The 24,419-nt window shown below is 44.8% G+C and overlaps 1 protein-coding gene across 3 annotated transcripts in view; it reads left to right on the top strand.

Moving 5' to 3' along the window:
• LOC106580977 (neurobeachin) overlaps window positions 1-24,419 on the top strand; it is a 344,141-nt gene that overhangs the window by 34,670 nt on the left and 285,052 nt on the right. For all 3 annotated transcript variants that reach the window (XM_045703701.1, XM_045703700.1, XM_014162593.2), the window contains exons 2-5: window positions 15,492-15,723; window positions 16,315-16,415; window positions 17,176-17,271; window positions 17,973-18,094. In XM_045703701.1, the coding sequence (XP_045559657.1) occupies window positions 15,492-15,723; window positions 16,315-16,415; window positions 17,176-17,271; window positions 17,973-18,094 (551 nt within the window). The remainder of the gene's footprint in view (window positions 1-15,491; window positions 15,724-16,314; window positions 16,416-17,175; window positions 17,272-17,972; window positions 18,095-24,419) is intronic.

Raw genomic sequence — 24,419 nt, 5'->3', positions numbered from 1 at the left:
GTCCATCTGGAGGGTAGGGCTTCTCCTCTAGCCTGACTGGTCAGTTCCTCAGGGTAGCCAATCAGATCACTGCACTCATCTCCCTCATCAGGCAGTGACAGTCATCTGGTGACTGTAGTACAGTGATCTGATTTCTCTCGCAGTAATGTAGTAATTGAATGCAATGAAAAATAATGAAAATACTGTGGTAGTAATAAAAAACTGTTTTATATGGATGTAGGCTATGTTTATCCCCTAGGCTACAGAGACCTTGTATTGGTTCAGGACCCTGTAATGCTCCATGATAACATGATTTGGGTATATCCTAAATTGTACCCTATTCCCTATTTAGCACACTACATTTCACCAGGGCCCATATGGCTCTGGTCAAAAGTAGTGGACTATATAGGGAATAGGGTGGCATACATGGTACATGGGACGCATACATGGTATTAAAGTATATTTATATTCCAGCTCTGCTTTTCATTATGTAATGGTTTGTGCAATGATGTTGTGCTCTGAACCACCAGAGAGCAATAACGTTTACACTTACAGCACCAGTCCAAAGTTTGGGCACACCTACTCATTCCAGTTTTTTTTATACTATTTTCTACATTGTAGAATAATAGTGAAGACATCACAACTATGAAATAACACACATGGAATCATGTAGTAACCAAAAAAGTGTTAAACAAATCAAAATATATTTTATATTTGAGATTCTTCAAAGTAGCCAGCCTTTGCCTTGATGACAGCTTTGCACACTCTTGGCATTTCTCTCAACCAGATTTATGAGGTAGTCAACTTGAATGCATTTCAATTAACAGGTGTGCCTTCTTAAAAGTTAATTTGTGGGATTTCTTTCCTTAATGCGTTTGAGACAATCAGTTGTGTTGTGACAAGGTAGGGTTGGTATACAGAAAATAGCCCTATTTGGTAAAAGACCAAGTCCATATTATGGCATGAACAGCTCAAACCCAGGCTGTTTAGGGTCTATTTGACCAAGGAGAGTGATGGAGTGCTGCATCAGATGACCTGGCCTCCACAATCACCCAACCTCAACCCAATTGAGATGGTTTGGGATGAGTTGCACCGCAGAGTGAAGGAAAGCATCCAACAAGTGCTCAGCATGTGGGAGCTCCTTCAAGACTGTTGGAAATGCATTACTCATGTGTTATTTCATAGTATTGATGCCGTCACTATTATTCTACAATGTAGAAAATAGTCAAAATAAAAACCCTTAAGTGAGTAAGTGTGTCCAAACTTTTGACTGGTACTGTACGTCCCTGTTTCCGATCCCCGTGTATCTTATACGATCAGTTAACGTTCTGTTTGTGTCTGCAGACTGTCAGACTGTGTCATGTCTCTGTAGAGCTGATGTACTGCTTAGAGACCAAGATAGCAAGCAGCTCTCACTGTGAACACCTCTGTTGTTAGCTCTCTCTCTCTCTCTGTGTCTGTTAGCTCTGTCAGGTTCCACAGCTATGGCACTGCCATGTGTCTGCTCTGCCAGCCCCATGCTGCCAGGCGACACACACCCACCTCCCGACCCAGGCTGGCCATTCAATCTGTTGTTAGACTTTCCCAGGTGACTGTTCCCATCAGATCTCCTCCCTCAGGTTACTGACTGTGTGTGTGTGTGTTTGTGTGTGTGTGTGTGTGTGTGTGTGTGTGTGTGTGTGTGTGTGTGTGTGTGTGTGTGTGTGTGTGTGTGTGTGTGTGTGTGTGTGTGTGTGTGTGTGTGTGTGTGTGTGTGTGTGTGTGTATAAAAGAGAAGGACAGGCATGTGTTAGACCATTAGCTTAGCCAGCTCTACATTGAGACTGAGTTTGCTCTACAGCTTCATTGAGAAGTAATTACAGAGGAGAAATAATTACATCATCAAATAAGCACCTAACATAACTGAGCCATCAGTCACACTGCTCTAGAAGCACACACACACACACAGTCTTGTACAACTAACCTTGTGTGGACACAAAATGTAGTCCCATTCAAAATCCTATTTTCCCTAACCCCAGTTGCTCAAATTTGTGTTTGTCCCCACAATGTGACGTGGTAGAGTTGAACCCATGAACAGAGAATGAACCAGAACAGGAATCAGCGACTTGGGAAATCGTAGTATCTTTACTTGAATAATGGAGAACGTAACAATATAGAAAACTTCAAACCAAAAACAACAAACACTAAAACTCGAAATTCACATGGGGTAAACATACAGGAAACTGAATTCAAGAACTAACAAAGGGAAACAGAAAACACACCTCTCTTAAAGGGGAAACAATCATGAAATAATTTTTATATTTAAATATTTTTTTTATTTAACCTTTATTTAACCAGGTAGGCCAGTTGAGAACAAGTTCTCATTTACAACTGCGACCTGGCCAAGTTAAAGCAAAGCAGTGCGACACAAACAACAACACAGAGTTACCCATAGAATAAACAAACGTACAGCCAATAAGAAAGAAAGTCTATATAAAGTGTGTGCAAATGGCGTGAGGAGGTAAGACAATAAATAGGCCATAGTAGTGAAGTAATTACAATTTAGCAAATTAACACTGGAGTGATAGATGTGCAGATGATGATGTGCAAGTAGAAATACTGGTGTGCAAAAGAGCAAAAAAGTAAATAAAAACAATATGGGGATGAGGTAGGTAGATTGGATGGGCTATTTACAGATGGGCTGTGTACAGCTGCAGTGATCAGTTAGCTGCTCAGATAGCTGATGTTTAAAGTTAGTGAGGGAGATATAAGTCTCCAACTTCAGTGATTTTTGCAATTCGTTCCAGTCATTGGCAGCAGAGAAATGGAAGGAAAGGCGGCCAAAGGAGGTGTTGGCTTTGCGGATGACCAGTGAAATATACCTGTTGGAGCGCGTAATAAGACACACGAGTCCAATAAAAGTCTCTAGGGCAGTCTCTGCCGCCCTCTGATGCCAGGAGGAACCATGACACACAAGTATAGTTACAGACACACATACACTGTCTGGCTAATTGAATTTCTTCCATGGTTTCTGGTGTCTGTAATGGAAGGTCTGTTTGGAGGCAATGAGGTTTGAACCTTTTTTAGAATCTTTAAATTTAAAAAAATGTTATTTTTTTTACCCCTTTTTCATTGGACCCAGTTGGTAGTTAGAGTCTTGTTGCAGGTAGAGAGCTGTGCATCCTTCGAAACCCAACCCAGCCAAGACACCCTGCTTCTTGACACAACGACCACTTAACCCGGAAGCCAGCCACACCAATGTGTCGGAGGAAACACTGTACACCTGGCGACCGTGTCAGCATGCATTGCACCCGGCCCGCCACAGGATTCGCTAGTGTGCGATGGGACATGAGCATCCCTGCCAGCCAAACCCTCCCCTAACCCAGATGACACTTAGCCAATTGTGTGCCCCCCCATGGGTCTCCTGGTCGCGGCCAGCTGCGACAGAGCCCGGACTCAAACCAGGATCTCTAGTAACACTGCGATGCAGTGCCTTAGACCACTGTGCCACTCGGGAGGCCCTGATGAGGTTTGACTGGCCGCTTTGGACTTCACCTCTTTTCTCCATCATACGTTCACTAACAACACTGTTTGATTTCTGTCTGAAATGGCTGTTATTTCTCATTTACTTTTCTCTATCATTCCCTCTGCAGTTTTACACTGAGACAGAATAACAGACATATCTCTGCTGTTGTTTTACTGTTGTTATGATATTATGACAAAGGACATCCAGCTGGAGCGGGAACAATACAGAGTTTTTTCCATGCCAAAAGTGTCTAAAGCTGTCATCAAGGCAAAGGCTGGCTACTTTGAAGAAACTAAAATCTAAAATATATTTTGATTTGTTTAACACTTTTTTACTTACTACGTGATTCCATATGTGTTATTTCATAGTTTTGATGTCTTCACTATTATTCTACAATGTAGAAAATAGTAAAAATCAAGAAAAACCCTTGAATGAGTAGGTGTGTGCAAACTTTTGACTGGTACTATATATCAAAATTAATCAGAGTTGAGTTTTAATGTGAGTTGTGTTTTAATCTGAGTTGTGTTTCAGTGGTTCAGAGATTCTGAAGGATAGTACTCATATGATCTAGATCAGGGGTATTCAACTATTACCCTACGAGGTCTGGAGTCTACTGGTTTTCTGTTCTACCTGATCATTAATTGCACCCACCTGGTGTCCCAGGTCTAATTCAGTCTCTGATAAGAGGGGAAGAATGAAAGAAATGCAGTGGAACTGGCTTCAAGGTCCAGAGTTGAGTTTGAGGGAGCTACTGTAGATCATAATCCTGAGATTATGACTTTCAGCTTTAAGTGTGTGTGTGTTTGTCTGGTTTTATCTGGAGTACATTATGTCCTGGTCCTCCTCTCAGCCTGGTGACTCCTCTCTCTCTCTCTCTCTCTCTCTCTCTCTCTCTCTCTCTCTCTCTCTCTCTCTCTCTCTCTCTCTCTCTCTCTCTCTCTCTCTCTCTCTCTCTCTCTGCATTGCAGTGCACTGCTCTCTCTCATCGCTGTTTCGGCGTGTAGAGGCAACTCTCTCCTCTCCTCCCTTTCTCTCTCTCTGTTCTCTCTATACAGATGTAGGATCTTAATCTGAGCCAGTTTGCCTCTGCAGGAAAATGTTCCTGCTGCAACAGGAAATGTGAATTCTTATGTGGATTGTAGTTAATGGAGAGTTATGTAGGGGTTGATACATTTTACGTAAGGGAAAATCAAGTCTCAAAACTTGCCATTTTAAATCGCAAATTTTCTAAAAGTTTTACATTTCCTGCATTGCAGCAAAGGTCTCCTGCAACAGGGTGATCAAATTAAGATCCTACATTTATACACCACTTTACAGTAGGGAGCCCTACAACTCTCTCTCCCTCAGCTATCCCTCTCCATATGCCTCCAGTCTGTGTCTGTGATTGCAGTATAATGGAACAGAACGGGAAGTGTATCTGCAGGTTAATGAGGTTAATGACTCTGACAACTCTTATCCTGACTGGAGCTGTTCAATTAGCAGAGATGATTAGACAGGCTTGGGTGACCTCAACTGCCTTTCTGTTTCGTTCTGCTGTGAGAGAGAGACAGGAGAACTCCTGTCCAAGTGTTTCTCCTGTCCCACTGCACCATGCAGCCCCCAGCCAAGGTGAGGTGGGCACAGCTGAATGCTGCAGTGCAGAGCTACTCCAAGGTGACTGGAGCACTGAAGCATTACTCTATGTGTCAGAGGATAGATATACAGTGAATAGATATCCCAGGTAAATATACTGCCGCTAGATATCCCAACTGTTGTAGGGTTGGTTGTGATAATGATTGATTGTGACTCTTTTTAAACCTTTCTTTCATTGTGGAACAACAATATGTGCTGGTGTGTGTGTGTGTGTGTGTGCGTGTGCGTGTGTGCGTGCGAGCACCAGATGGCTCCAGGCATCTCTTTAATAAGACAGACAGACGATCTGACAGGAAACAGCAGCGAAGCATCTGTACTTATTCCTCACCTTCAGACACACACACATAGTGTACAGTAAGTCCTGGCATGTCCTAGTGTGCCGTTATGTTGAGAAACCAATCATGGAGTTGTTTAATCCTTAAGAGTCTATTCTAAGTAACATAATAAATCAATTCCCATCAAAATCTGCCACTTTAAACTAGAGATATGAGTTTTTTTGCATGGACTGAGTATCAATCTACCACATCCACCTATGTCAGCCTTCTGCATCTGTGGTGGAAGGTGGCCAAGCTACAGGGGTGTTTGTCAAAATCGCTCTTCTCACGAAAACGCCTGTAGTGTCACGGGACTCATCTGAAGGTAACCCACACAAACGAATGGAAGTATGGAGGTAGTTTTGGCCTACAAAACTAAGGGCTTAAATATGTGTAAAAATAACACATATTCCTGAGCTTTCTTAAATCTCCTAGATATAGGACAGACACTTCAAAACCTTACTCCTTATGATTTATTTTTTTGCCTTTAATGAATGTGTTATTCAATGCGTTTCTATGGGCTATAGTAGTAAACTCTTAATTAAATATTTTATCAAATCATTTTTACGTATTTTTTGTATACGTAAGGGTTCCTAAAATTAAAAATCAAATCGCTAAATGATCCATGGTATGACCATTTTAAAACAATTCCATATGTTAGCTTAACTTACAGCATCTCCCATGATGTCTGTCTGCATGTTGAGATGCTGTATCATAGAATATTAGAAGACATGTATAGAAAAACCTATGTGGTGTGTGTGTACCTAGAGCATGTGGTGTGGTTTTGAGCCCAGCAGGCCTGTGTGTGTGTGTTCTGTAATCTGTAGCGACACTCCCCAGACCTCCTGGTATTCCTTTCACATCACAGCCCCTCTTCCTTTCCACCAGATTTATTTCCTGCAAGATTGCTTTTTAATTTTCTCTCCTGCTCTGGACTGGCAACGCTCGCTACGAATCCTGTTTGACAATCTGAGCATTCACTGGAAAAGAGAGGGAGAGGGAGAGAGATACGCAGAGGGGTAGAGAGAGGCAGGAAGATAGAAGGGCAGGGGTTGTGTAGAGAGGAGTGAAGAGGAGAGGAATGGATGGAGCGAACAGGAGAGCAATGGAAAGGAAAGGAGAGGAATGGAAAGGAAAGGAGAGGAATGGAAAGGAAAGGGGAGGAATGGAAAGGAGAAGAATGGGAAAGGAACTGAGCTGAGAAGCCTTCAGATGGGGAAGCAGACCTGTGTCTCTGTCTCTCACAGTGAGCTGTGAATGTGAAGTGACTTGGTGGGTTTGGGAGGTACAGTGTCTCTGGGAGCTGGCAGCTCTCTGTACTGACCTTAGGTTCCACCCCCAGGGTGCGATTAATTGGTGGACAAAATACTAAGTGGTCTCTTACTCTCGCCTCTACTGAAGTTTAAGAGAAGCAGGCCAGGATCACTGGCTTTGATGTGCTTTTACCCAGCACAGCATGCGCGCACACACACACACACACACACACACACACACACACACACACACACACACACAGCATGGCTGCCAGCCTATGGGCTTTAGTATGAGGCTGGCCAGAGATGAAAGAGACCTGCTATCTGTTGATTGGCTGTTCAGCTTGACAGGCCATGCCACGGACCAGAAGGCTGGAAGAGGCCATGTCATATAGAGTATGTCATTAGCATGTTGCGTGTCTGTTAACCTGTCTTTGTCTGTGCAGTGAGGCAGCATGATCAGTGGGGCTCTACACTTGCAGCTTTGTGAGGTTTAATGAGGTTTCACCAGAGAGGAACTGTCCATAGTGCTGAAATACTGACAGGCAGCTAGTGTCTGTCTGTATTGAGTCAGAAGCACTTTCACTTTACTTCGTCCCAAATGGCCCTCATTCCCTAATAAGTTAGTTTTTTAAATTAAAGATTACAATTGCACCATTGATTGTTTTTTTTATATTTATTTTTTATAAAGAACAGCTCCATCACTCGTGCCCACCTACCCCAGTCCCACCCTCGCATTCCATCCCGGGAAAAAAAATGATGAATAATAATACAAATAAATACATAAAATAAAATACTATTAATATAAGGTGCATAGGCCTACATGTATCATGGTTTGAAAACAATGAATGTTAACATGTTATAAATGAAACAGTGAATATATATACAACATATACAGTGCATTCTGAAAGTATTCAGACCTCTTGACGTTTTACACATTTTGTTACGTTACAGCCTTATTCTAAAATTGATTAAATTGTTTTTTCCCCGCATAAATCTATACACAATACCCCATAATGACATAGCAAAAAGTAGTTTGTAGAACATTTTGCAAATGTATAAAAAGAAAACAACTTAAATATCATATTTACATAAGTATTCAGACCATTTACTCAGTACTTTGTTGAAGCACCTTTGGCAGCGATTACAGCCTCGAGTCTTCTTGGGTATGACGCTAAAAGCTTGGCACACCTGTATTTGGGGAGTTTCTCTCAAGCTCTGTCAGGTTGGATGGGAAGCGTTGCTGTACAGCTATTTTCCGGTCTCTCCAGAGATGTTCGATCGGGTTGAAGTCTGGGATCTGGCTGGGACACTCAAAGACATTAAGAGATATGTCCCGAAGCCACTCCTGCATTGTTTTGGCTGTGTGCTTAGGGTCGTTGTCCTGTTAGAAGGTGAACCTCTGCCTCAGTCTGAGGTCCTGAGCGCTGTGGAGCAGGTTTTCATCAAGGATCTCTCTGTACTTTGCTCCGTTCATCTTTCCCTTGATCCCAGTCCCTGCCACTGAAAAACATCCCCACAACTTGATGCTGCCACCACCATGCTTCACCGTAGGGATGGTGCCAGGTTTCCTCCAGGTGTGACACTTGGCATTCAGGCCAAAGAGTTCAATCTTGGTTTCATCAGACCAGAGAATCTTGTTTCTCATGGTCTGAGAGTCTTTAGGTGCCTTTTGGCAAACACCAAGCAGGCTGTCATGTGCCTTTTATTGAGGAGTGGCTTCCGTCTGGCCACTCTACCATAAAGGCCTCATTGTTGCAGTGCTGCAGAGATGGTTGTCCTTCTGGAAGGTTATCCAATCTCCACAGAGGAACTCTGGAGCTCTGTCAGAGTGACCATCAGGTTCTTGGTCACCTCCCTGACCAAGGCCCTTCTCCCCTGATTGCTCAATTTGGCCAGGCGGCCAGCTCTAGGAAGAGTCTTGGTGGTTCCAAACGTCTGCTATTTAAGAATGATGGAGGCCACTGTGTTCTTGGGGACCTTCAATGCTGCAGACATTTTTTTGTACCCTTCCCCAGATCTGTGCCTCGATGGAAAATTTCTCTGACCTCATGGCTTGGTTTTTGATCTGACATGCACTGTCAACTGTGGGACCTTATATAGACAGGTGTGTGCCAATCCAAATCATGTCCAATTAATTGAATTGACCACAGGTGGACTCCAATCAATTTTAGAATAAGGCCGTAACATAACAAAATACTTTCCGAAGGCACTGTATGTTAGGTTAGCAGGTGACATTTTTTTTCACATTTGACCTCTAAATCAGAGTATTTCTCTGCTAGTCTGGATTTGCTGATTTGAACTCGATGGAGAACCTTAAACTGGATACTCTTTTTATAGCTCTTTCACTCCAATCCTCTGTAAGTTCTATGTTCAACTCAATTTCCCACTTATCCCTAGTTCTGTTACGGGAGGTGTTGCCGGCGCACATAAGATACGACTAAAGGAATGAGATTAACCCCTTCCGGCTAAGTAGAATTTTAAGCAGTTTGTCCCTATTTAGTGCAATACTTTTGACAAGGACCCATGTTGATCTGCAGTGCTGTCCCTTTTCAGAGACTGCATGGCCTGGCCATGGCGCATCCTCAAGGCTCTTCAAGAGCTCTGTTAGACTTCCTTTCTACTCTTCTGGCTTTGTAAGGTGTATTGGTGTTGATACAATGGTTTATTTACAGGATTTATGGTTACCTTGATAATCTTCTTGTGTACCTTGGACAATGATATAATTTTCCATTTATTCCACTATTTTATAGAATTTATTCCATTTCCTTTCAGATAGTAAATGTCATGGCACTTGTGCTTCTACAGGTAATGTTAGCAGTGAGCATTAAGATAAAGGGAGCTGGCTGGTTCTTCTGGGATTTAATATATTTCATGTTCCCCCTGATTTATTATGTAGAGAGAAGGTGATGAAAACTACTGCTGTTCTTCCCCAGTCCCTCTCTCCATCTCGCCTCCCTCCCCTTCTAGCGCTCATTTTCTCACTTTCTCCTCCCTGGTAATTAGACTCCTTATTTCCTCCTTTGTTCCTCCCTCTCTCCCCTCTCATTTCTCTCTTCTCCTTCCTTCTCTCCTCCTACTTTCCTCCCTCTCTCCCCTCTAACGGCTTTATCCTCCCTCTTTTCTCCCCGTTCTCATTTCTCTCTCCTCCCTCTCTCCTCCTTCTCTACTCCCTCTCTTCCCTCTGTAGGTTGATTTGTTGGTACTCAGGACATCTCTCTTCTCTGCCACAGAGACTACCTTCCTGTTCTGTTCCTGTTCCATAAATCACACAGGTCTTTCTAGCCCTCACAAAGGATCTACTGATTTGATATGTTCTGTTTGATAAAAGTAATTGCAGCAACTGAATCAGCTGGAGGAGAGGAGGGTGAGGAGGACAGGAGGAAGAGGATTTCATGTGTGCGTGCGTTGTAGCAAAGGAGGTCGAAACTCCCACACATGGACAGACATCTGTTTCCTCATGATGAACAGGGGCGGGCCAGGTGTTAATGATGCTGGGTCAGGGGTCAGGGAGCAGAGCAATGTGATGCCCTATTAACTGTAAATAGATCTGCCATAGATCACACCTGACTGAGCGGTGGAGTTGATCATTTTGGACCGTCTATATGCCCACGTGATAGCATGTAGGAGAGTATACTGTATCTGTGTATCTCAGACAAGATCACGTGTTTACGTCTCAACAGTAATATGACAGTAACCCTCTAATCTCTACAGTGTTTCAATAGTCCAATGTTCCTGTGTTTGTTTACCCCGGTGTGATCATCATCACATGCTGCATGTTCATCTGTATTCCAGTCACACAACCTCGCTGGGCTCTGCTGTTTCCCAGTGCTGGGCTTTGTTTAAACATGCATCAACATTCCACTACCGTCCCCACTCTTCGGTCCAGTGCACACATTGTTGCTCTAGCCCTGCACAAACCCATCTGATTCAACCACTCATCTCATCATCTAGCCCTTTGATCATGCATGCTTGTGCAGGGCTGGAACAAAACTGTGTTGAGAGACTCTGACCCCCCACCCCCCTGACAACAGAGTTGTCGTCTAAGCCAAGAGGACCAGGTGTCTGGATGATGTAAAGATGATCAGCAAGCAGGAAGCAGGAGGTGGGTTGTGGCTTGTCTTAAAGGGGAAACCAGTGTGTAACTGGGCTCTCAGATATGTGCTCTGTTCACAGTAGCATCATGGCCTAGTTTACACACGTTCATCAAAGCTGCTGTTTAAAAGACTGTTTCCTTTTTGTTACATGGCTAGTATACTGGGACTAAACCTTTATAGGTGTTTTGGTGTGTGTATGATGTTGACCGTCCTGTTGATTAGAGTATAGATCATGACAGCTACAAAAGGGGGTTTAATTTGTGGGTTTTGCCTTGTGCATTTACTCACACAAGGCTGTTCTGCCAGTTATGCAAATTAGTGAATTCATTTACATCATGTTGGAATGAGGAAGTGGTTCTAGTCCCCAGAGCATCAGAGCAGCTGTGGTGTTCCACTATTCACACTACTACACAGCTTGGACTGGGCTGAGCGGGAGCCTGACCTTTGTAGTCATGACATTTTGTCAGGTCTCGAGGAGGGAGAGAAGAGCCCTGGGTTTACTCCTTCAGACTACTGGAGTGGCTGTGTAAGATCACACGCCTGCAGAGTACTGAAGATTACTGTACACGTCAGTGTCAGAGAGACAGAGAGCAGCTTAAGTAGTTTACACACTATCAGGCTGACCTGATCCGTTCTGGTCTAGCCCTGAATTGTGTCCAAAATGACACCCTATTCCCTATGTAGTGCAGTATAAAGGGTATAGGGTGCCATTTGGGATACATCCCTGGTCTTGTCCTGTAATGCAGTTCTGTTATCACTGTGACTTGGTGTAGGCACACAGGGTGCAGACACAATCATCGACCAATCTGTGAGGCTGATCTTTGAGCGATTCGTCTAATTCTTTTCCAGACGGTTTGCTGCTGCATGGCTGCTGTAGTCATTCTCTGCTGCACCAATGGAAGAACTGAAAGTCCACCAGCTTTTTGTTTTTATTTAGGATGACATGGAAACCGAAACAACACACTAGCATGTGCTGTCTGTGTACTCTGATGCTGGATACAGTAGTATAGCCCGGGCCTTCACGATGGATGCCTCTTATTATGGAGCAGATGTGTATTTTTGAACATGTTTTGGCATCTTATATTACTGATCTTGATGTAATCCTCTTTCTCCTTCTCTCTTTTCATTGTCACCAACAGCTGAAAATAGGAAATCACTTCTAATAATTTTTTTTGCCTGATTCACTGTCCATTGTTTAGACTGGAAACCTTCTGAAGATTACGTCACTAGTCCAACCTACTGCCGTCACCATGGTGACCAAGAATCTCTCTCTCTCCCCCCTCTCTCTGGTTCGTCATCCTGTCAAGATGCAGTCAGGAGAAAGGAACTAATCACTGATCAGGATGTTAAGTGTAACAGAGATGAATGGTCAGGAGGTTAATACACAAGCGAGGGGAGAAGGAGAGAGAGAGAGGTTGTAGTGAGAAAAAGTGAGCGGTACTGTAGAGTTAAATTGAAATGGGTATAATTTCTGTCACTGTACTAACACTGAGCCTATATCTATATGTAGCCTGTTACTTCTAGTAATCCTTAACATATACTATATTCTTAGATGGTGGAGGAGGTACGTTGTTATTATCAGGATAAAGGTAAGATCCAGATGCAGACCGTGTTGAAGTAACAATGTTTATTACAGCAACAGGGCAAAGGTACAGGACGACAGGCAGGCTCAGGGTCAGATCAGGCAGAGGTCGGTAATCTAGAGGCGGGGCAAAGGTACAGGACGGCAGGCAGGCTCAGGGTCGGGTCAGGCAGAGGTCGGTAATCTAGAGGTGGGGCAAAGGTACAGGACGGCAGGCAGGCTCAGGGTCAGGTCAGGCAGAGGTCGGTAATCTAGAGGCGGGGCAAAGGTACAGGACGGCAGGCAGGCTCAGGATCAGGGGCAGGCAGAGTGGTCAGGCGGACGTGCTCAGGACAGGCAAGGGTCAAAACCAGGAGGATGAGAAAAGAGAGACTGGGTAAAAGCAGGAGCTGATACAAAAAAACTGATTTGAAGATGGTTTCTAAATCCAGAAAGAGATTGTAAACGAAAGTGTTATTCTGCTAATGGAAACAATGGCACTGCTATGCATACTAAACATTTCAAGTTAAAAAGTAGTTATTCTGTTTTTCATCCAACCAGGAGATCGTGATCGATTGAAGATACACCACCACACTGTAAAAAAAGACTTTGGACTGCACAAGTTGTTCTTTTCATCTTCAAGGTTTTGTTGATGATTAGACTCACTGTGTCCTTCTTTTCTCCTTTCTGCTGTCCTCTCACTGGCTTCTAGGAGTGCTCCAAATCCTTTTTTGAGGTCCCAAATGGCACCCACAGGGCTCTGGTCAAAAGTAGTGTACTATATAGGGAATAGGGTGCTATTTTGGATACCTCCCTGGAGTTTAGAATGCAGATATTCTGCTGTACTGCTGTACAGGACATCGTGTTAGCTCTCGTTGCCTCTGGCATACCCCAGGCTTACATAATGTGCCTATATTTCTGAATCTGCTGAGTCTTTGATAACCATCGAGTTCTTCTTACGTATGGTTTAAACAAACTCAAGCTAAATGTATACACGTATACGTGTATACATTTTCTGTCACTGAGTTCTTAGTATTGATTATGGTTTAGCCAGTTTTAAGTGGCTAAAGTAGTGTATAATGGCTGGTATAATTACTCTAACAGTCTGACTGGCTGCCTGAGAGAGAGGCTGAAAGCTTCTAAGGCTGCGTTTAGACAGACAGCCCAATTCTGATATTTTTTCCACACATTGTTCTTTTGACCAATCACATCAGATCTTTTTCAGAGTCTGATTGGTCAAAATACCAACTAGTGAAAAAAAGATCAGAATTGGGCTGTCTGTGTAAACGCAGACTAAGTGGCTAATCTGTGTCCATGTCCACCTCCCAAATGCCACTCTATTCCCTATTTAGTGCACTACTTTGACCAGAGACTTTTGACCAGAGCACTAAATAGGGAATAGGGGGACACATCCCATGTCTTCATCTATACCTCTCCTCCTCTCCTCTCTGAGCACAATGGCTGCAGTTTATTAGGATGTGCAACTGTAATTAGTCTGCTGCTTGCTGTCTGTGCATGGAGGGATGAAGTGATGAATGGACAGGGGGATGGAGAGGTAGGAGAGAGAGATTAGGTTCAGCCCAGACTGCAGGGCTCTTTGTTTCTCCTCTGTCTCTATACCATGGCCTACTAGTCTGCCAATACATTTGCAGTAAAAATGTTGAGTTTTTTTGCTCAACTCACAATGTAATGGAGAAGCTAGTTCTTAGTCATAATCCTGATTCTCTGGTGTAGATGAGAAAGCAAATAAACATGATTGATCTGGTCCTGGTTTTCCTAATACCTCAGACATTATCCTAACTTCAACTGCACACAGTCTGATCTGAAAATCAATTCCTCTCATTGAAAAGGACGTTTTTGTCAAGATGTTACATTCCACATGAATACTTTCCCTGGGCTCTGTACTCTAGTACCAGACAGCTATTACCACACTAAGCTCACTAAGTAATTGATGCCTTTTATAACAGAACAATTACTACTGGATCTGAATTCTACCATAATAAAATGAGGGGTAAATAAATGAAAAGGAATATTAACTTTAGACAAAGCAGAGTAGAGAGGACAATAGAGAGGAGGGATGGGGAGAGGAGAGGAGAGGATGGATGAGGAGAGGAGGGATGAGGAGAGGAGGGCAGAAGAGAGAGGAGAGGAGGGATGGGGAGAGGAGAGAATGGGGAGAGGAGGGATGGGGAGAGGAGAGGATGGATGAGGAGAGGAGGGATGAGGAGAGGAGGGCAGAAGAGAGAGGAGAGGATAGAAGAAGAGGAGAGGAGATGGGAGGCAGAGGAGAGAGGAGGAGAGGAGACGAGAGAGAAGAGAAGAAGGGAGGGAGTGGAGAAGGGAGGAAAGGAGAGGGGAAGCAGAGGAGATGGTGGGGTAGGAATAAGAGAGGAAAGGAGAGAGGACCCGTGCAGTCTGTTGAACCCAGGTAGTCTGTTCAGTGTGCATCAGTGTGAACACAGTCTATATTTAGCAGGAGGTTGTTACTGTAAACTCTGCTTTATAGGAATCAGTTGTCTGAACAGCTTGGCCATTGAACCACATCAGTTTGCTCATTACTTCCCCCCCCTCTCACCCTCTTTCTCTCTCACACTCTTTCTTTCTCACGTTCTTTCGCGCTCTCTCTCTTTTGCTAGATCTGCTATTAGTTCTTTTTTTCTTCTTTTTTTCTCTTCTTTTTTCTTCTGTTACTTCTTGCCTTATTTGCTGCAGACTCTGTCCTGTCAGTGCCAGTGATGTTACCTGGAGGGTTTCTGACCTTATTTTATGCATGTCTGCCTCCATGCCCACCAATTAAGATGCAGCCTCTGTACAGTGTGTTCTTTGTATGTATCAGGCGCTACTAGAGTCGGCCAATTAATTGCCTGTTGAGCTTCAAGAATAGAATAATGATTGTTGGGTGATCGATACAGTATGCCCCTTCCCCTCCACTTTCCAACCAACATTGGATTTTACATTACAACTCCAATACCCTTTTATAATACAATCACAGTCTCTTAGAGGAAAAAGCCTCCCCTCTCTTACTGAACTGGCAATCATGCCTGTTCATCTCATACCCCCTCTCTCTTGTCCCTTCCCCTCCATTCCTCCTCTCCCTCTCCCTCTCCCTCTCCCTCTCCCTCTCCCTCTCCCTCTCCCTCTCCTCTCCAGCTGGTGGGGGGCGAGTTTGACCTGGAACAGAACTTCATCATAGCGGCAGCGGAGAGCCTGGGCTGTATAGTAGAGCTGTTGGAGCACTGTGATGTGACCTGCCAGGCTGAGGTGTGGTCCATGTTCACAGCCATCCTCAGGAAGAGTGTCCGTAACCTCCAGACCAGCACTGAGGTGGGCCTCATAGAGCAGCTACTGCTGAAGATGAGCTCCGTTGACGACATGATCGCAGGTAAAGGAACAAACGCAAGCAAGCACACGCAAGCAGGCACACACACACACACACACACACACACACACACACACACACACACACACACACACACACACACACACACACACACACACACACACACACACACACACACACAGAGAGAGAGAATACATAGTCCATAGAGCTTGTTCCATGGCCAGTTGCCTACAGTAGGCCTGCAGTACAGTACCCACTGCAGAGTGCTGGGTGGATGTATGTGGATTAAGTTAATATTTTAAGCATATTGAAATTCCTTTGGCTTAAAGGAGAGGAAAGATTGAAAAGAGAAAATGTCATTAGTCACAGTGTGTTTTATAATGAGACTGAGCAGCAGTTTAGAGGAAATTTATTTTCAGAGGGTAAACTAATAGCATGGAATTTTCTTTTTAATTCTGTTGTGAATATGCGGGCATGTTTCTATTGTGTATTTTTTTACAGTAAATAATGAAACCCTATCTGCCGGTGAAGTACCAACTCAACACTAGTGTGTGTGTGTGTGTGTGTGTGTGTGTGTGTGTGTGTGTGTGTGTGTGTGTGTGTGTGTGTGTGTGTGCGCGTGTGTGTGTATAGACCTGCTGGTGGATATGTTAGGAGTGCTGGCCAGCTACAGCATCACAGTGAAGGAGCTCAAATTGCTGTTCAGCATGCTGAGGGGAGACCGAGAACTCTGGGTAAGTTGTAGGAGTAGAGGACTCTGGGTAAGTCAAGGGAGGAGAAGGAGAGGTTACAAGTTGGGGTTTAGAATCACCTGTTGTACTTGATGAACATGGCTCATATATTCTCAATCTCTTCCTTACATCTCCTCTCTGTCTCTTCCCTCATCTCTTCCCTTGTCTCTTCTCTCTTCCCTTTATGTCCCTTCATGTCTCCTCTCTTTCTCTTCCCTCGTCTCTTCTCTCTTCCCTTTATGTCCCTTCATTTCTCCTCTCTGTCTCTTCCCTCATCTCTTCCCTCATCTCTTCTCTCTTCCCCTTGTCCCTTCATGTCTCTTCCCTTTATGTCCCTTCATTTCTCCTCTCTGTCTCTTCCCTCATCTCTTCCATCGTCTCTTCTCTCTTCCCTTTGTCCCTTCATGTCTCCTCTCTGTCTCTTCCCTCATCTCTTCCATCGTCTCTTCTCTCTTCCCTTTGTCCCTTCATGTCTCCTCTCTGTCTCTTCCCTCATCTCTTCTCTCTTCCCTTTATGTCCCTTCATGTCTCCTCTCTGTCTCTTCCCTCGTCTCTTGTCTCTTCCCTTTATGTCCCTTCATGTCTCCTCTCTCTCTTCCCTCCATCTCTTTGCTCTCTTCTCCCTCCATCCTTCCTCCACCTCTCCTCCTTTTATCTCATCTCTCTCCCCTCCCTCCTTCTTCCCCCCTCTCCTCCCTCTATCTCTTCTCGCTCTCTTCTCTCCATCTCTTCCCTCTCTCCTACAACCATCTCTCCTCTTCAGCCGAGGCATGCAGTGAAGCTGCTGTCTGTTCTGAACCAGATGCCTCAGAGACACGGTCCAGACACTTTCTTCAACTTCCCCGGACGCAGTGCTGCGGTAAGACTTTACACTCTGGGCTGGGCTGGTGATCTGGACATTCCCTCTTATTATGTTTTGTTTGTGTGAAGAGCTGAAAATAGTTATACATAAACTGTAGGTATCTGTCACTGTTCTATAATATGTTGAATTTGGCTGTTTGGAATTGTAATAGTAATTGATTATCTACCTAGCACTTACCTTGCTCTATTCTGATTGGTCAGATGTTAATTCATTGTTGGAAGAGAAGAGGAAGCAGTTGAGTTGATGCATGGCTGTAGATGTGGTCAGTTCATTATAAAGGGCGCGTTCTTCTGCCAAGGCGTTGCTGATGCATGCCAGATCTTACAACGCCTGGATAGGTATTTTACGCATCAGCTAACTACATTGTATGTTACTGCAATCTGGGACTGACGGCACAGTCGATGATGTGGTTAGCAACCATTGGTTGATGCATGCAACGTCTGAGCAGGGGAACCCCTCCTAAATCTGCAAAAGAGTAATTTGTCTCCATCCAGAGTTTGTCTTCACAGAGAGTAATCCATCCACTATCTAAAGAACCATCACACCACTGCAGTATATTAGTTACATTATTCGGTTTAGAGATGACTCTTCCTCTGACGTCTATGATAAGTATCTCTTTCTCTCTCTCTCTCTCTCTCTCTCTCTCTCTCTCTCTCTCTCTCTCTCTCTCTCTCTTTCTCTTTCCTTTCTCACTCCAGGCTATAGCGCTGCCTCCCATTGCTAAGTGGCCTTACCAGAACGGCTTCACTCTCAACACCTGGTTCAGAATGGACCCTCTAAACAACATCAACGTAGACAAAGACAAACCATATCTCTACTGGTGAGTAGAACATATAAACCATATCTCTACTGGTGAGTAGAACATATAAACCATATCTCTACTGGTGAGTAGAACATATAAACCATATCTCTACTGGTGAGTAGAACATATAAACCATATCTCTACTGGTGAGTAGAACATATAAACCATATCTCTACTGGTGAGTAGTACATATAAACCATATCTCTACTGGTGAGTAGAACATATAAACCATATCTCTACTGGTGAGTAGAACATATAAACCATATCTCTACTGGTGAGTAGAACATATAAACCATATCTCTACTGGTGAGTAGAACATATAAACCATATCTCTACTGGTGAGTAGAACATATAAACCATATCTCTACTGGTGAGTAGAACATATAAACCATATCTCTACTGGTGAGTAGAACATATAAACCATATCTCTACTGGTGAGTAGAACATATAAACCATATCTCTACTGGTGAGTAGAACATATAAACCATATCTCTACTGGTGAGTAGAACATATAAACCATATCTCTACTGGTGAGTAGAACATATAAACCATATCTCTACTGGTGAGTAGAACATATAAACCATATCTCTACTGGTGAGTAGAACATATAAACCATATCTCTACTGGTGAGTAGAACATATAAACCATATCTCTACTGGTGAGTAGAACATATAAACCATATCTCTACTGGTGAGTAGTACATATAAACCATATCTCTACTGGTGAGTAGTACATATAAACCATATCTCTACTGGTGAGTAGAACATATAAACCATATCTCTACTGGTGAGTAGAACATATAAACCATATCTCTACTGGTGAGTAGAACATATAAACCATATCTCTACTGGTGAGTAGAACATATAAACCATATCTCTACTGGTGAGTAGAACATATAAACCATATCTCTACTGGTGAGTAGAACATATAAACCATATCTCTACTGTTGAGTAGAACATATAAACCATATCTCTACTGGTGAGTAGTAGACATATAAACCATATCTCTACTGGTGAGTAGAACATATAAACCATATCTCTACTGGTGAGTAGAACATATAAACCATATCTCTACTGGTGAGTAGTAGACATATAAACCATATCTCTACTGGTGAGTAGAACATATAAACCATATCTCTACTGGTGAGTAGAACATATAAACCATATCTCTACTGGTGAGTAGAACATATAAACCATATCTCTACTGGTGTGTAGAACATATAAACCATATCTCTACTGGTGAGTAGTACATATAAACCATATCTCTACTGGTGAGTAGAACATATAAACCATATCTCTACTGGTGAGTAGAACATATAAACCATATCTCTACTGGTGAGTAGTAGACATATAAACCATATCTCTACTGGTGAGTAGAACATATAAACCATATCTCTACTGGTGAGTAGAACATATAAACCATATCTCTACTGGTGAGTAGAACATATAAACCATATCTCTACTGGTGTGTAGAACATATAAACCATATCTCTACTGGTGAGTAGTACATATAAACCATATCTCTACTGGTGAGTAGAACATATAAACCATATCTCTACTGGTGAGTAGAACATATAAACCATATCTCTACTGGTGAGTAGTACATATAAACCATATCTCTACTGGTGAGTAGAACATATAAACCATATCTCTACTGGTGAGTAGAACATATAAACCATATCTCTACTGGTGAGTAGAACATATAAACCATATCTCTACTGGTGAGTAGAACATATAAACCATATCTCTACTGGTGAGTAGTACATATAAACCATATCTCTACTGGTGAGTAGAACATATAAACCATATCTCTACTGTTGAGTAGAACATATAAACCATATCTCTACTGGTGAGTAGAACATATAAACCATATCTCTACTGGTGAGTAGAACATATAAACCATATCTCTACTGGTGAGTAGAACATATAAACCATATCTCTACTGGTGAGTAGAACATATAAACCATATCTCTACTGGTGAGTAGTACATATAAACCATATCTCTACTGGTGAGTAGAACATATAAACCATATCTCTACTGGTGAGTAGAACATATAAACCATATCTCTACTGGTGAGTAGAACATATAAACCATATCTCTACTGGTGAGTAGTACATATAAACCATATCTCTACTGGTGAGTAGAACATATAAACCATATCTCTACTGGTGAGTAGAACATATAAACCATATCTCTACTGGTGAGTAGAACATATAAACCATATCTCTACTGGTGAGTAGTTCATATAAACCATATCTCTACTGGTGAATAGTACATATAATGTGACGGTCGTCGTAATGAGTAGACCAAGGTGCAGCGTGGAAAGTGCTCATATTTATATTTCTTGTAACTCAGAACACTCAAACAAAATAACAAACCAAGGAAAAACGAGCGTCACGTTCTGCAGGCTTACTGAGCTGACAAAAACAAGATCCCACACTGAAGGAGGGAAAAAGGGCTGCCTAAGTATGATTCCCAATCAGAGACAACGATAGACAGCTGCCTCTGATTGGAAGCCATACTCGGCCAATCAAAGGAAAAAACACAACATAGAAATATAACCCATAGAATGCCCACCCCATGTCACACCCTGATCTAACCAAACAGAGAAAAACGGCTCTTTCAGGTCAGGGCGTGACAGTACCCCCCCAAAGGTGCGGACTCCCGGCCGCAAACCTGAACCTATAGGGGAGGGTCCGGGTTGGCATCTACTCATGGTGGCGGCTCCGGTTCGGGGCGTAACCCCCACTCCACCCGCTGATTCCTCCGCTTTTGTGTCGCCGGAGGAACCAGACCGTGGATCTTCGCAGGAAGCTCCGAACCGTGGATCGTCGTCGAAGGAACCGGACCGAGGATCATCGCCGGAGGTTCTGTACTGCAGGCCGCCGCTGGAGGCTCTGGACTGCAGACTGTCGCTGAAGACTCTGGGCTGCAGGCCGTCGCTGAAGACTCTGGGCTGCAGGCCGCCGCTGGAGACTCTGGGCTGCAGGCCGCCGCTGCAGACTCTGGGCTGCAGGCCGCCGCTGGAGACTCTGGACTGCAGACCGCCGCTGAAGACTCTGGACTGCAGACCGCCGCTGAAGACTCTGGACTGCAGACCGCTGCTGAAGACTCTGGACTGCAGACCGCTGCTGAAGGCTCTGGACTGCAGGCCGTCTCAGGAGGTTCCGGACTGCAGGCCGTCTCAGGAGGTTCCGGACTGCAGGCCGTCTCAGGAGGTTCCGGACTGCAGGCCGTCTCAGGAGGTTCCGGACTGCAGGCCGTCTCAGGAGGTTCCGGACTGTAGGCCGTCTCAGGAGGTTCCGGACTGTAGGCCGTCTCCGGAGGTTCCGGACTGCAGGCCGTCTCAGGAGGTTCCGGACTGTAGGCCGTCTCAGGAGGTTCCGGACTGTAGGCCGTCTCAGGAGGTTCCGGACTGTAGGCCGTCTCAGAAGGTTCCGGACTGGGGACCGTCTCAGGAGGTTCCGGACAGGGGACCGTTGCTGCAGGCTCCGTGCCATGGATCATCACTACAGGCTCCGCGCCATGGATCATCACTACAGGCTCCGCGCCATGGATCATCACTACAGGCTCCGCGCCATGGATTATCACTGGAGGCTTCGTGCCATGGATCATCCCTACAGGCTCCGGGCCATGGATTATCACTGGAGGCTTTGTGCCATGGATCATCACTGGAGGCTTTGTGCCATGGATCATCACTGGAGGCTTCGGACCATGGATCATCACTGGAGGCTTCTTACGTGGAGCCGGAACAGGTCTCACCGGACTGGGGAAACGCACTAGAGACTGGGTGTGCAGAGCAGGCACAGGGTATACTGGGCCGTGGAGGCGCACTGGAGGTCTGGAGCATAGGGCTGGCACAACCCGTCCTGGCTGTATGCTTACTTTAGCCCGGTAAGTGCGGGGCGCAGGCACAGGACGAACTGTGCTGTGCAGGCGCACTGGCGACAGTGCGTAGAGCTGGCGCAGGATATCCTGGACCGCAGAGACGCACCGGAGACCAGGAACGCTGAGCCGGCACAATCCTTCCTGGCTGGATGCCAACTCTAGCGCGGCAACTGCGGGGCGCAGGCACAGAGCGCACCGGGCTGTGAATGCGCACTGGCGACACCGTGCGAATCACCGCATAACACGGTGCCTGACCAGTCCTACTTTCCCCACGGTAAGCACGGGAAGTTGGCTCAGGTCTCCACCCTGACTCCACCCTGACTACTCTGAGTAGTTCATATAAACCATATCTCTACCGGTGAGCTTATAAACCATGTCTTTACTGATGAATACACATGAAGCACAAGTACATAAACACAATTGCAGATGATCAGTATCATTAGCAAAGCCAACCTGGTTGAAACCTCTGAGATCTAAGCTGTTGTCCTTTTAACCAGCACTGGGCAAAAACAGGTCTGTGGGGAACCAGTAACTATAGTGTTTGGTGTCTGACCTGTGGGGACCCAGTAACTAGTGTTTGACGTCTGACCTGTGGGGAACCAGTAACTCTAGTGTTTGACGTCTGACCTGTGGGGAACCAGTAACTCTAGTGTTTGACGTCTGACCTGTGGGGAACCAGTAACTCTAGTGTTTGATGTCTGACCTGTGAGGAACCAGTAACTAGTGTTTGATGTCTGACCTGTGGGGACCCAGTAACTCTACTGTTTGATGTCTGACCTGTGGGGACCCAGTAACTCTAGTGTTTGACGTCTGCCTTGTGGGGAACCAGTAACTAGTGTTTGATGTCTGACCTGTGGGGAACCAGTAACTCTAGTGTTTGACGTCTGACCTGTGGGGACCCAGTAACTCTAGTGTTTGACGTCTGACCTGTGGGGAACCAGTAACTCTAGTGTTTGAAGTCTGCCCTGTGGGGAACCAGTAACTCTAGTGTTTGACGTCTGACCTGTGAGGAACCAGTAACTCTAGTGTTTGACGTCTGACCTGTGGGGAACCAGTAACTCTAGTGTTTGATGTCTGACCTGTGAGGAACCAGTAACTAGTGTTTGACGTCTGACCTGTGGGGAACCAGTAACTCTAATGTTTAATGTCTGACCTGTGGGGACCCAGTAACTAGTGTTTGGCGTCTGACCTGTGGGGACCCAGTAACTAGTGTTTGATGTCTGACCTGTGGGGAACCAGTAACTCTAGTGTTTGTTGTCTGACCTGTGCGGAACCAGAAACTCTAGTGTTTGACGTCTGACCTGTGGGGAACCAGTAACTAGTGTTTGATGTCTGACCTGTGGGGACCCAGTAACTCTAGTTTTTGATGTCTGACCTGTGGGGAACCAGTAACTCTAGTGTTTGACGTCTGACCTGTGGGGACCCAGTAACTCTAGTGTTTGACGTCTGACCTGTGGGGACCCAGTAACCCTAGTGTGTGATGTCTGACCTGTGAGGAACCAGTAACTAGTGTTTGATGTCTGACCTGTGGGGAACCAGTAACTCTAGTGTTTGACGTCTGACCTGTGGGGAACCAGTACCTCTAGTGTTTGACGTCTGACCTGTGGGGACCCAGTAACTCTAGTGTTTGACGTCTGACCTGTGGGGAACCAGTAACTCTAGTGTTTGATGTCTGACCTGTGGGGAACCAGTAACTCTAGTGTTTGACGTCTGACCTGTGGGGACCCAGTAACTCTAGTGTTTGATGTCTGACCTGTGGGGAACCAGTAACTCTAGTGTTTGATGTCTGACCTGTGGGGAACCAGTAACTAGTGTTTGATGTCTGACCTGTGGGGACCCAGTAACTCTAGTGTTTGATGTCTGACCTGTGGGGAACCAGTAACTCTAGTGTTTGATGTCTGACCTGTGGGGACCCAGTAACTCTAGTGTTTGACGTCTGACCTGTGAGGACCCAGTAACTAGTGTTTGACGTCTGACCTGTGGGGAACCAGTAACTCTAGTGTTTGATGTCTGACCTGTGGGGAACCAGTAACTCTAGTGTTTGACGTCTGACCTGTGGGGAACCAGTAACTCTAGAGTTTGGTGTCTGACCTGTGGGGACCCAGTAACTAGTGTTTGACGTCTGACCTGTGGGGAACCAGTAACTCTAGTGTTTGATGTCTGACCTGTGGGGAACCAGTAACTCTAGTGTTTGACATCTGACCTGTGGGGAACCAGTAACTCTAATGTTTGATGTCTGACCTATGGGGACCCAGTAACTAGTGTTTGATGCCTGACCTGTGGGGACCCAGTAACTAGTGTTTGATGCCTGACCTGTGGGGACCCAGTAACTAGTGTTTGGCGTCTGACCTGTGGGGACCCAGTAACTAGTGTTTGATGTCTGACCTGTGGGGAACCAGTAACTCTAGTCTTTGACGTCTGACCTGTGGGGACCCAGTAACTCAAGTGTGTGATG

The sequence above is a fragment of the Salmo salar genome, chromosome ssa20 (assembly GCF_905237065.1).
Source record: "Salmo salar chromosome ssa20, Ssal_v3.1, whole genome shotgun sequence".
Lineage (NCBI taxonomy): Eukaryota > Metazoa > Chordata > Actinopteri > Salmoniformes > Salmonidae > Salmo > Salmo salar.
This window is presented reverse-complemented; position numbering and strand designations above follow the sequence as displayed.